The 14067-nt window shown below is 40.3% G+C and overlaps 1 protein-coding gene across 1 annotated transcript in view; it reads right to left on the bottom strand.

Annotated features, from left to right (window-relative positions):
• Positions 1–14067, bottom strand: part of C4H1orf87 (chromosome 4 C1orf87 homolog) — a 117787-nt gene that overhangs the window by 46712 nt on the left and 57008 nt on the right. Inside the window, 4 exon segments of the mRNA XM_053447840.1 lie at positions 1679–1689; positions 5615–5782; positions 11465–11576; positions 13713–13976. Coding sequence (XP_053303815.1) covers positions 1679–1689; positions 5615–5782; positions 11465–11576; positions 13713–13976 — 555 coding nt within the window.

Below are 14067 nucleotides of genomic sequence, written 5' to 3'. Positions count from 1 at the left end.
AGACTTTGGAATGAAACAGGAGTTATTTTGGACACAAGATATGCTGCCTGTGATCTGTGTGACCTTTCTGTGCCCAGTGTTTCATCTACTAAACAAGACTAGTATTTTCTAATTCCTAAGGTTCTGTGAGGGTTACATGAGAAAATAAACAGTTAGAATAATGCCTTGCTTTTAGTATGTGTTTGATTAATATTTGTTGAAATGAAGAGATGAAGAAAGGCAAGAGAGGAAAGAGGGATGAGAGGAGAGGAGAGGAGAGAAGGGAGAAAGAGAAAACAAAAGGAGAAAGAAGGGAAGAAGGGATAGAAAGAAGGAAAGAAGAAAGGAAGGGGAGGAGGAAGGAAGGAAAGGTAGGGAGGAAGGAAGTAAAGGGCAAAGAAAGAGATGTCTAATTTGTGCTTGATCTCAACAGTAGCTACTATTATTACTTTGAGAGGAAGTTCAGTACAGTGACTGTATTATGCATGCTTTTTTACTCTGATGATTTGATTATGGGCTGTGCTGACCCTGGAGTGATTGCCCCTCCCAAGGCTAACCAGTTCCTAGCAAGGGTAAAGGACAGGCTTGAAAGTGTGTTTTTCTTTCATATGTAAAGCAACCTCTTCTTTTATGGAGGGAGGGGGGCGCTTGCACTGGGGCCACTATTTCCCTACCCTTATCACCCCAGGGTCAAGTACTAGGCAACTAGGGACAGCCTCTATGCCCCAGAGATCACTGAAATTATTCAAACTAGCCAATCCTAAACTGGTTTACCCTGCTTCTCCTATTCCACAATAAGGACTCCTGTCCACTTCATCCCCTTCATCCCCTCTGCCTCCTGACCAACCCTGCTGCTTCTGGTGGAGCCTGTGTGGGTGTGCCATGCTCCCTTGCCTTGGAAGCTGTGTATAACAAACTGTCTCTTCAGTGGCACTCATCTCCTGATCTGTTGGTTGGAACATAGCAGAATAATAATAAAACCTAAACTGTAAAACAGTGACATAAAAACTAATCTTTGTTTATCTTTACGGAAGGAAACAAACAATACATCTAGGTTCAACACTTGTACTTGTTACTTCCTAGGTATAGAGGAGTCCTGTCAGGGAAGCTTAACAGAGGAAAGAAGATCAGTTTGGAACAGAAAAAAACAAAAAACAAAAAAACAAACAAAAAAAAAACGAGTAAGAGTTTACAGAAGAATAAGGGGTCAGGGAAAATTCCAGGCAGAAGAAAATCATGTGTGATTAATGGATGAGATAGAGTATGGTACTTTTTAGAAACTGCATATATTTTGACATTATCCATTCTACTATAGTTTTATACCCTTTTCCAGGCTGGGCAGTAATGATGTGGTCACTAGAGTTTCTTTAAAAGACACTGGCTTAGTGAGGCCTGCAGTTGTGTTTCATTCATTTTTGAATGGCCATTTGTTTAGCACCACGTTGAAAAATAAAATATCAATAGTTATTGAACAAACAAATACATAGATGAACAAGGAAGTGAATGAATGAGTTGAAGACAGTAAAGAGTAGAGTGTGTATGGGCAGAGAGTGGCAAAAATAAATTTAGAGAGGTAGAAATTAGTCACATTATGCCGTTTTACTCCTTAAATAAAAATTGAATTATCCTCAGGGTTATAGCATATTAATGTATTTTTAAACATCAGTGTAAGAGGTTATTCTAAAAACAGTTCATTTACTTCTGGCAACACTGAGTTTTGCTCTAGGCTAAAATGAACAGCAGATTAGAAATAGTACATCAGGGTTCCTAGAAGCAGATTGATTGATGGCTGCTAAGAGCTGACAGTTATAAAGGAGCAAAAAAACATCTACCAGAATCCTGGCAACTTAGTGTTATTTAGGATTATTACTAAAATTGCTTAAAGCTTGAATATTCATAATGATGACCCTTGTTCAAAAAGAAAACATTTCATTATGTGTAGTTTCTTCTGTTTAGTAAGGAAATGTTTTTTAATCAAATGTAAATAAAATGTCTATGTTATTTAGAAAATGACATGTGAAATAAATATTCATTTCCCCAAAATGCTCCTTGAAAGAGTGGTGCACAGATGCTCTCTCAACTTCCTCTCTTCCCACTTAAAGCTCCATTTGCATTTTACCCCATCACTGTACTTTAACTGTATTTGCCAAGTCACTGGTAACTTCCATGGTTTGAAATTGCATGAGTACCCTTCAGTCCTAATTATAGATTGTCTCTTCACATCATATAACATGACCAATCATGCCATCCTTCTTTAAATCTCTTTTTTGGCTTTCTTGACCACTCCCATGCCTCTTGTGATTATTTTTAGTCTCCTTTGTTGGCTTCTCTTCTACCTACTCCTTAACAATAAGTGTCCTCTATTTTCCCTTCTCACTTTCCATTACATCCTTGGGTAACCCTGACTAATCCCATGGCTTCAACTGTATATTAAAGACCTTTAAATCATTATTTAGCTTTAATGTCTCAACCCAGAACAAAGTGTTTAAGACTGAGCCCCTCATCCTATCCCCCATCCCTCCAAAGCTACTCCTTGTTGGTTTTCTATCACAGAGAATGGTACCACCACTCACCAAGTTGCCAAGGCCAGAACCCTGGGAGTCCTTTGGATCTTCCTAATTCAGGGCCCATATCTAGTTAGTCACCAAGATATACTCTCCTACCTCCTTAATATCTCTATCTCTCCTGTTAACATCCTGGTTTAAAACCTCCTAATTTCTTGCTTGAATTATTGGAATAGCCTTCTAAAGGGTCTCCTTGCCTCTGATTCTTCACATTCCATTAGAGTGCTTTTTCCAAATTTCAAATTTGATCATATCATTCACTGTTTAATATACTGTGATGATCCTTTTGGGCCGTCAGGACAAAGTTCAGCTCCTTAGAAAGACCCGTCATAAATTGGCTCCAACTTTCCTTTCTAACGTCAACTTGGGCAGCATGTCCCACCATCCCCAGCCACCACACACCCACTATATTCTGTCTATATGAATGACTTCCAGTTTCCTGAATTAGTTGTACGTTCTCTTATTTCAGTCCCATTCCACGCTGTTCTTTTTGCCTAGAATACTTTTCCCATCATTTCCTCTGCCCTTCCTCCTAATTCTTTGCCAAATTCACTTGTCCTATAAGATTTAGTATTTGCATCATCTCCTCTGTACGGGTTTTGAGCCGGGCTATGTTGTTGTTCTTTGCTGTGTTCCAAGTTACTGCCGTCACTGCATTTGTCATACAGAACTATGTCATGTTTAAAATGGCCCCTTTCCCCTGAGCTCCTGGAGAACTCAGGAACTGAGTTCATAATAGTCTCTTGTCCTTGGTGGCTTATCATAGTGCTCAGAACACTGGATGAGGATCTATGTCGCCCCAGCAGTCCTGCCAGAAGCCATCATTGCATCAAAGTTGAACTAGAGGAACAGGAGGCGTGAGTCCACGGAATGGGGATGGTAGATATTTGACATGTTTTTAGACTATTCTTTGAGAATGGCAAGATTTCATTCATTTGAGTGGCAAGATGCAAGATTATCTATCCTTCGAGACTACATTTATTTATCTGAGAAGCTACAGATGATCTGTGAGCCCTCTGAAATGGCTGCAAGGGTGGCACCCCCTGCCACACACACACACTGCAGGGGCACAGGGAATGTAGATTTCATGAGAAACTTAAGAAGCCTGTGATTCTTTCCCCTACACTCCAAGGAGATTAAAAATTGCTGTTCAAAAAGAGAAGCCCTTCCAACTCGTAGCCTTTCCCAGTCTACCCTGAAGTCCTATGTCCAGAAACATGAATGCGAGGGTACAGCTGCTGCTGCTTTTTGTATCCAATGTCCCTTGGGCCTCAATTTGTCTCATGTTCTGGGGAAACAGAATTCTATTTTACATGCCTCCCAGATTGCAATATACTCTGAGTGAGTTCCAGATGTCTTAAGAGATGCCAGATGGCTCAAAAGAGACAGACCAGCTTCAAGGAAAATGTGCCCCATTTCTTTGGACATGAACCACAAATTTAAGCTTTCAGGGCCAGCTCTCATAGCCAGTGCTCAATGTGGCCATCACTTGACCCTGGAATATCCTTCTTCCTCAGGCTATTTTGAGTAATAATTTAACCAAATACTGATTTTTTTTTATTAGAAGAGAAAGAAACTAGTGTTTACTGAGTGCCTCCTATATTAGTGTGGGAAGTGCCTTCACACACTTATCTTGTTTAATCCTCACAACAGATACAGGAAATAGATATCTGAAACCCAGTTTTATTTCCAGCTGAAAAATCTAAAGACTCAAAAGAGTTTAAGCAAATTTATTTTGATTCACAAGTTATTTATGTGTTATTCTACTAATATCACCTGAGAACATACAGGCTTCATTGATGGTGTCATGTAATTTCCAATCTAACAAACAATTGCGGCTTCTTATTCTATTTCCACTGACCTTATGAACATAATAAAAGCCATTTATGTTGTGTGGAAACTTCTGCAGTGTGCTCTCCAGTGAAACATGCTTGCATGTGTAATATTCACATACATAACAGACACATGTACACACGATCATGACCTTTGCTTTTGTATGAAAGCATAAAAAAAGCTGCTTCTATTCTGGAATAAGAATCTACTTCCAGCATCCTATGTCCTTGCTTCCTTAATAAATGTCATGTATTCCTCTTAATTCTCTCCATTCTAACTCCTGTTTACCTAGATGAAAGGTATTTTCCAATCTTTTCTCTAGCACATTCTTTGTTACCCCCCCCCCCCCACAATTGTAAATCCCTTCTACTCCTCTGGAATTCTAAGTCTTACATCCTTGACTCAATGGATAATTCCAGGTATCTTTTGGTGAATAGAGTTCCAATTCTGACTTTCAATATCCAGTACTCTTCTGTACTTTGAACCCTGGCTCTGCTACTTGCTAGCTGTGGCCCTTGGATGATTCCATTGGCTGCCCTGAGACTCAGTATTTTTCATTAAATTGGTATTATAACATCCATCTGGATTTTATAGTTATCTGTAAATGTTAAATGAGAGAAAGTAAATAAAGCATTTAGTGCAGGGTTTGGCACTTGCTTAGTAAGAATTCAATAAAGTGGTGGTGATAAGTTGTTATTGATGGAATTGTAGTAATAATTGTAATTATAAGGTAGCCTTATGACTAGGGGGTTTCTTTGGCTAAAGACAACACTTGAGTTTATGTGGTTCTGTATCCTCTTCCATAAAACACATCTGCACTGTTAATTCTCCAAAACAGCACATTAATCTCTATCAGCAATAAATCACATTAGTTCCTAAAAATTCAGTGTTCCTAAGGAATGGGATACCACATGCTGATAACACTGGAAGCTGGTAGAGCGTGTGAGAAATGAACATTTGGCCTTGGAAAAATTGTTTGTTTTCCATTGTGAAATAGTATTTGAGTGTTGTCATGTTCTCTATTATTAACATAGAACATATCCCAGCCCAAGTAATTCCTGGACCAATTCTGCCCATTCTACAATTCCTTTCTCCTTTTGTTTTTCTCCTTTCAGGCACAGAAAACAAACAATTGTATAATGTGATCCACGGGCAGAACACAGATTACAGCTGTGCTTTCTGCTAGATTCTGAGGTGGACTCTGGAGACAAACACACTGGAACTCTAATTTTGGCTACCTTGGAGGGGGGGCAGGGAGCCAGAGAAAGAGTGGTCTTCCTTCTGGAAATTCAGACTGAGGCCCTCTATGTCGAGTTTGCCTTGGATTGTCCTTAGTGCCATCAGGATCTCCAGTAGGTTCTCGCCCACTTATGACTGTGGGCTGGCCTCTGGAGGAGGAGTACTCTGTGGAGGGGCAGGGGAAAATCTGTGACACATGAACCTCCCAAAGCTGCTGTGTTTTCATACCACATTTCTCAGTCCTGACATACACCACGAACCCAGAGAACCCACCCAGTAAGGGCTTCTAGATCTCAAGAACCTGATCATGGGGTCTTTGCATGGAGATTTCATAGATTATCTCCAATCTGTTCCATTCTACTGACCACTAGAGCCTCTTCTCCAGGAGGCACCAATGAATTTGGCTAGAACATAAACCAAAACTTGTAATCCACTCTCTCACTCTTTTTTCCAAGTTGAGAAGAAAAATTACAAGTGACCACAGTAGTTTACTTTAGCTGCTTGAGCTTACTTCTCTTAAGCGCATATAATTGTTGATGGCAATTCAAATTTCCAAACTGTCCCTTGCCACAGGCAAAGCAAAGTAGATCCGGCCAGATCCCTATGACCATGGATTTCCTTCTATAGAAGGAAATCTTGAATCAAGTGAACTTCCCATGTTATCTTTGACTCTGCAATTAGTATCTGGAAAACTCAGAAAAGTTTTGGAAGTAATGATTTTGCAAATGTTTCTAATTATTATGATTGTTTATCTCACTGACTATTATAACTTTAAATGGTAGGTGAAAACCCATGATAGGTGATAAAGCATTATAATCATTTATTTTATGAAACTAGTTTGAGATGTTTACTCATTTAGCATTCAAGTGATGTCTCCTTCTGGATCCAGCTATCTTCTTGGCAGTAAAGCTTTTCCTAATTTCCACTGTCTCAACATAACGTGCCACTTCCCTACAAGGACAATCTGTGACATCTCCAAGCCTCCACTCCTATAAATAGTCTTCTTTTCAGTGATGTGTCAATAAACCTTAATAACCTGCTCTCAAAGATAATGCCCTAATTTATTGCATTACTGATTTTCATGGTGTAAGTACTCCCACCATGGATGACTTCAAGCTGCCAGTAGGATGTCACTGAATGATGATGAATATTTTTTCATGTGTCTTCTAGCTATTTGTATGTCTTCATTGAAAAAGTGTCTATTCATGTCTTCTGCCCATTTTTTGACATGTTTATCTGTTTTTTGGGTGTTGAATTTGTGAAGTTCTTTATAGATCTTGGATATCAGCCTTTTGTCTCTAATGTCATTTGCAAATATCTTCTCCCATTCTGTGGATTGCCTTTTGTTTTGTTGACTGTTTTCTTTGCTGTGAAGAAGCTTTTGATCTTGATGAAGTCTCAAAAGTTCATTTTCGCTTTTGTTTCCTTTGCCTTTGGAGATATGTCTTGAAAGAAGTTGCTGTGGCTGATGTCAAAGAGGTTACTGCCTATGTTCTCCTCTAGGATTTTGATGGATCCTGTCTCACATTTAGGTCCTTCATCCATTTTGAGTTTATCTTTGTGTATGGTGTGAAAGAATTTTCAAGTTTCATTCTTCTGTATATAACTGTCCACTTTTCCCAGCACCATTTGTTGAAGAGACTGTCTTTTTTCCATTGGATATTTTTTCCTGCTTTGTTGAAGATTAGTTGGCCACTGAGTTGAGAGTCCATATCTGGGCTCTCTATTCTGTTCCATTGATTTATGTGTCTGTTTTTGTGCCAGTACCATGCTATCTTGGAGATCACAGCTTTATAATATCGTTTGAAATCAAGCGTGATGCCCCAGCTTTATTTTTCTTTTTCAACATTTCCTTGGTGATTTGGGGTCTTTTCTTGTTCCATACAAATTTTAGGATTGTTTGTTCCAGCACTTTGAAAAATGTATTTTGATCAAGATGGCATTGAAATTATAGATTGCTCTGGGCAGCATAGACATTTTAACAATGTTTATTCTTCTGATCCATGAGCATGGAATGTTTTTCCATCTTTTTATGTCTTCTTCAATTTCTTTCATGAGTGTTTTGTAGTTCCTAGAATATAGATCCTTCACTTCTTTGCTTAGGTTTATTCCAAGATATCTTATGGTATTTGGTGCTATTGTAAATGGAATTGATTCTCCAATTTCTCTTTCTACAGTTACATTGTTAGTGTGTAAGAAAGCAACTGATTTCTGTGCATTGATTTTGTATCCTGCCACATTACTGAATTGCTGTATGAGTTCTAGTAATTTGGGGGTGGAGCCTTAGCCATCAGAGAAATTCAAATAAAACCACGTTGAGATACCACCTTACACTAGTTAGAATGGCAAAGATGGACAAGGTAAAAAACAAAAAGTGTTGGTGAAGTGGTGGAGAAGGAGGAACCCTCTTACACTGTTGGTGGGAACGCAAGTTGCTGAAGCCACTTTTGAAAACAGTGTGGAGATTCCTCAAAAAATTAAAAATAGAGTTACCCTATGACCCAGCAGTTGCACTACTGGGTATTTGCCCCAACGATACAGATGTAGTGAAAAGGAGGGCCATATGTACTCCAATGTTCATAGCAGCAATGGCCACAATAGTAAACTGTGGAAAGAGCTGAGATGCCCTTCCACAGAAGAATGGATAAAGAAGATGTGGTCCATATATACAATGGAATATTACTCAGCCATCAGAAAGAATGAACACCGAACTTTTGAATCAACATGGGTGGGGCTGGAGGAGATTATGCTCAGTGAAATAAGTCAAACAGAGAAAGACAATTATCATATGGTTTCACTTACTTGAGGAACATAAGGAATAACATGTAGAACATTAGGAAAAGGAAAGGAAAAGTGAATTGGGGGAAATTGGAGGGGGAGATGAACCATGAGAGACTGTGGACTCTGAGAAACAAACTGAGGATTTTAGAGAGGAGGAGAGTGGGGGAATGGGTGAACCTGGTGGTGAATATTAAGGAGGGCATGTATTGCATGGAGCACTGGGTGTTGTACATAAACAATGAATCTTGGAACACTGCACCAAAAACTAATGATGTGTTTTTTGGTGACTAACATAACACAATTAAAAAAAGAAGAGGATGTCACTGAATAAGGATCTGGGAAGGGGTGCTCCTAATTGGCCCTCAGTGGTGCTCTAGCACCTCATGCTTGATCAGCTCTTTCATAATTCCTTCTTCTTTTCCTTAATAAGTCTTCCTCAGGTTGCAATCACATTTTTATTTCTTTAGCTATTGTTTCATGTCTGACTTCCCTACTAGACTGTTCCATCAGATGTGGTTCAAGTCTGTTTTGTTTCTTACTATTTCCTGAGGATCTTGTACAGTACATGGAATTGATTATTTTTATATGTATTTAACCTTTACTAGAGGTCATATTGTATTTTCTTTTTTTTCTTAAAGGATTTTGTTTGAGAGAGAGAGAGGAAGGGAGGGAGTATATGTGAGCAGGATGAGGGGCAGAGGGAGAGACGGAGGGAGGGGAAGAGAATCTCAAGCAGACTCCCTGCTGAGTGCAATACCTGATGTGGGGCTCAATCTCACGACCCTGAGATCATGACCTGAGCTGAAATCAAGATGTGGTTGCTTAACCAACTGAGTCACCCAGGTGCCCCTCTATCCTCTTTTTGCTCTGTGACTTTTACTCGAGTTTTGGCCTAATAGCTCATATTTTCTGAAAGCTTAGTACAGGAAAGAAGGAGTGGCTGTTTAACTTTGTTTAGGTCATATACCTACACCCTCCTTCCCCATTCAGAATGTTCTCCAGCTCAGGAATCTCTCAGTTTAGTGGAGGAAAATGCCAACTATGTGCTTTATAAGGCTCTCTTTGCTGAGAGAGCACATGACCAAGACCTTGGTCATAAGATGTATCTGTCCCAGATCTGAATCGCCAGTTTTCCTTCCTCTTTCCTTTTCTTGCAATGCCAGTTCCTGGGGGTAGGAATTCATGAACCTTTGGTCCCTGTCTCTGAACAGCAACTACAAAATGGGCAGGAGTTGTATGGAACCCATTTGCTTCAGCTGGTGGGGTTTCTTAGGAAACAGGGCTGTGGGACATTGTTTCATCTGGTCCAACTTCGGTAAGGAGAGCTGTTGCCATGCTTGTTGCCACAGGTGAAGGTGGAGGCTTTTTAAACATCACAGAGCTGCCCCCCTAAAGGCTCTTCCTGACAGAACATGGCGGGGGCTTTTTCTGCAGCACGGTAATTAACAAAGAACCTGGGTTCATGATAGGCCATCAGTTCTGCACTTCCACAGATACACTGTCTGGTTTGTATCAAGCAGCACCTTATCCCATGAGTTCAAAGTGATCCCTCTGTGCACACCATTTTTATAGAGTAGGTATCCAGATGTCTCTGCAAGTGGATCATTGGAGGTGCCAATTACATTAAACAATACTCAGTGAGCGTCTACCTTGTGCTGGGAACAATGCTAAATACTGAGTTGGCCAGGGTAGACACTATTACTAACCTCAAATGTCAAGGGAGTAGTTACAGGTACAATGGCTGTCAGAAAGAGAAAGGATGGTGGGACCATACCACAGAGTAACAGAGAGATCTAACCTAGTCTAGGGCTCAGGAGTGCCATCCTGTCCTGCACTCCTAAGACCCATATCTGCCAGTGGGTAGCCATGTCTTTAATGCATAGTCTGCCACCTCGCAGGGCCCAGATCTCATGGTTTGTGCTTTATGAAGTGTGGTTGCTGACTATTAAATATTTCTGGGACTTCACGGCCCTCGTAGGACAGCTGCCCCCAGATATTTGACTGTTATACCTACCTGACAGTGTCTTTCTTTGCACTTTGAGCCTTGAGGGAAAGATTGGACCTTGCCAACCTCTGCATTCACTGTGCTAGGCAAGGTTCACCTGGCCAGCAGCTGGTATTCAATGAATATAAAAAGGCATGAAAAGGGCACACTGTAGAAAGGAAGCAAGTCTGACACTTGACCCGGGGCCATTTTTACAGGAAACTACTATCCTAGAGTGAAGGGATAAATTCCAATAAGGTGACTCTTAACTACAATGTCCCATTATTTGTAACCAAAAAGTGTGTCTTCTGGTAAGATAGTTTAAAAATAATTTTAAAAATTCCTATATAACATTCCTTATGTATCAGATACTATTTTTAAGAACTTTCCATCGGTTAAGTTACTCTCAAGATCTATGAAGTGAAGGGATATCTCTTATGACTCTCATTTCACAACAGACGCACAGAGAGGGTAAGTGACTAGCCCAAGGTTACAGTGCCATTAATTGGCAGAAACAGGGGTTGAGCTTGGGTGTCTGGTAATGGAGGCTATGCTCCCAACCTCTGTAGTTTATCAACTTCCTTGGAGAACACAGAGACTAGCACACTCTATTGTGCCTCCTCTCTGAAGATACTCCTCACATCCTATTTTTACTTTATGTCATTTCTTACCCTTTAGATTACATTATTGATTCTGGTACCTGAAACCCTTCTTTGCTAGTGCCTGTAAACCAGGAGTTCATTGACCGAACATAGTTTTGGAGTCACATTTTATAGACTAGAGTTCTGCACCAGTGTATGATCATTTCTTATTCCATGAGGGTTTTCATTGTCACATGGCAACCTCATTAAAATGAGACACATGCTTGATCTCAAGAAACCTGTGCAATTGTTGCAAACAAATTTCTGTGCTGGCCTGTGTACAAGAGAGAGGGGAAATGACAAGCATAAGATGGCTGTTGGTGAAGGGCACAGTGATTCTACATTGGGTGAACTTTTCAGGTAAATGACCTGAAAAATTACCACCTGTTCTAGAAGCCTAGGAACACTATGCCCAAGGAAAGAAAGAAAGAACCTTTGGCCATGATGATGACAACCCTGAGATTTCCTCGGTTTGCTGCCCACAGCTTCTTTGCTTTGCGGTGGATCATTGGAAGCTGTAGCTTTTAAAAACCAGAGGAGCTTTCCATAATTCACCTGAAAATCCAATAGGAAACAGAACATCCTCATTTAGTGTATATGTAAGAGGAAGAAACACCCGTAAGGGAAATGCCAGTTGAGTGAGATAGAGCATTTGGGAATGTTTTAATAAAACAATTTATGAAGGGGCAGCTGGGTGGCTCAGTCAGTTAAGTGTCCAACTTTTGGTTTCAGCTCAGGTCATCTCGGGGTCGTGAGATCGAGGCCTACATTGGGCTCCAAGCTCAGCACAGAGTCTCCTTCAGATTCTTTCTCCTTCTGCGCCCTCTTACCTGTGTTCTCTCTCTCAAATAAATAAATAAATAAAATCTTCAAAAAACCCCTTTCAGTAAAAGTTTTTAAACTGGATTTAAAAATAGAGTTTGATAATTATTAGTGCTTTTTACCAACTATTCCTATTATTCTCCCTTCCTGATTGCCTTGTGATTGGAAAGGGCCGTGGGAACATTTGTAGCCAATGAGTCATGAGCAGAAGTGACGTGTGCTCCTTCTGGCTGAGGATTAAACTGCTCACACGAGATGCTCTAGAGCCTTCTTTTTTCCCCTCTGCCAGCCCATCCCAAAATATACCAGAGTCACTGCTTCATCAGCCTGGGTTTTGGAGCTAAGATGACAATATGGTTGCTGACTTATTATAGAAATGTAAGTGAGAAATAAACTTTTGTTGCTTGGGGCCACTGACACTATTTGTTACTATAGCCTAACCTAGCCTTTAGCTTCTGTCTCTCTCACATCTCTTATAAATTTGTTATGTATAGCATAGGCTTATATTTAGATATATCCAACAGATATATTCAGATTATTTGAGAAAAAGGCCTTATTAAGCTAAGTGAAAAATCTTAAGAACCTCCCCCTCCCAGACTCTTTCCCCCCAGGAAAGGACTGAAGGGATGTTGTCTATTTCCATTTCTGATCTAGATGACATCCTAGGGACCTCTGGTGGGCAGACAACTCCACGGTGCTGGAGGAGGTAACAGTTGGGGAGGGAAGCTATATAAGGTTCTGATATAAACTTGGTCTCACACCAGAGAATGAAGCTGAAGATTCATAGTGGTTGTACTAAGTGACATTCTATCACTAAATACTTATCATCAGTATACAACAAATTATAGTTGGTTAGAGATGGGCATGAGGGACAACCAACATTTATTTGAGTGCCTACTGAATGCTAAGCACATGACCAGGTAATTTATATTTATTATATTACTAAATTCTCATAGTACCCCTATGAGGTTGGCTTTGGCCTGGTTTTCTATCAGCACATGCTCACTCATGATTTACCCACTGCTCTTACTTTTTCCTATTGTAGAATATATTCCTCTAAAATTTGGTTGCTCTTGGACTGTGCTTTGTATCCACCCACAAATGTAAGCTTGGAAAGTGCAGTGCTCAGAGCAAGAGCCCTGGACTTGTCACTGGGTAGCCTTATCTCTGCCCTGGGTCTGCTATTAATTCTCTGGGCGTGCTGCACTATTTCCTTCCCAACTATGGGTCTTGGTTTCCTAATTAGAAAAATAGTGGTTATATTATATTTCAAAGATACCTCGCACCTGTAACTCTCTAGGAACTGTCCTGATACATCCTAGTCAAATTCACCGTTCTTATCTCACAACTTACAGACTGACCAACTTGTCAATGAGACTCAAGTGAGCCCATTATCCTAAATCTGTAACCACCTCAATATTGCTAAGAGCAGACAATGAAAGTCAGGACAGGAAGTCTTTGAAAAAGAAATCAAATAGGGCTGAGACAATCCATTTTCTATTCTTGTCTATTCTGACTAGAGAATTCCACATATGAATAAAAATAAGCTTTGTATCTTAGGGCTTAATAGTAAAGGTTATTTTTTAAAAAGAAACCAACCTTTTAATTCTATTACTCTAGTGGATACAAGTAAAATAAACAAAAGGAAACCACACTTTTTTTTTTTTTTTTGACAGAAAGAGATCCCAAATAGGCAGAGAGGCAGGCAGAGGGAGAGGAGGAAGCAGGCTCCCTGCTGAGCAGAGAGCCCAGTGCAGGGCTCAATCCTAGAACCCTGAGATCATGACCTGAGTTGAAGGCAGAGGCTTAACCCACTGAGCCACCCAGGTGCCCCAGGAAACTGCACTTAAAATAGCAACATGGTTGTACCATTTCTGGAGAGTCCCTCCTAGAAAATTTCTGGCAAAGGATCTTGACTGTTATTAACTGTAGAGGAACTTCATGCCTCAAGAAAATGCAGCTCAGTTGAGATTGGAGAAGAAATCCTGAAGCAATAGGATCCAGGGTCTTCAGCTCTTTCTGCAGCTTTTGTAGTAAGCCAGAGCTCAAAGGGTGTCATCTGAGCTCTTTTCTGACCAGGGCAAGAAGGAAAGCATCTTCTCTTGTTGTTCCACTTCGCTTCTGGTCAAAATCCTGACCTAAGAGCAACAGCAATAGTAAATTAACAGGGGTCTAAAAGAAAAAGCCTGAAGGCCAATGCAAGGAAGCAGAAGCCTAGTGGGGC

This window comes from Lutra lutra, chromosome 4 (genome assembly GCF_902655055.1).
Source record: "Lutra lutra chromosome 4, mLutLut1.2, whole genome shotgun sequence".
Lineage (NCBI taxonomy): Eukaryota > Metazoa > Chordata > Mammalia > Carnivora > Mustelidae > Lutra > Lutra lutra.
The sequence above is the reverse complement of the archived record's forward strand: the minus strand, read 5'-3'. Positions and strand labels throughout refer to the sequence as shown.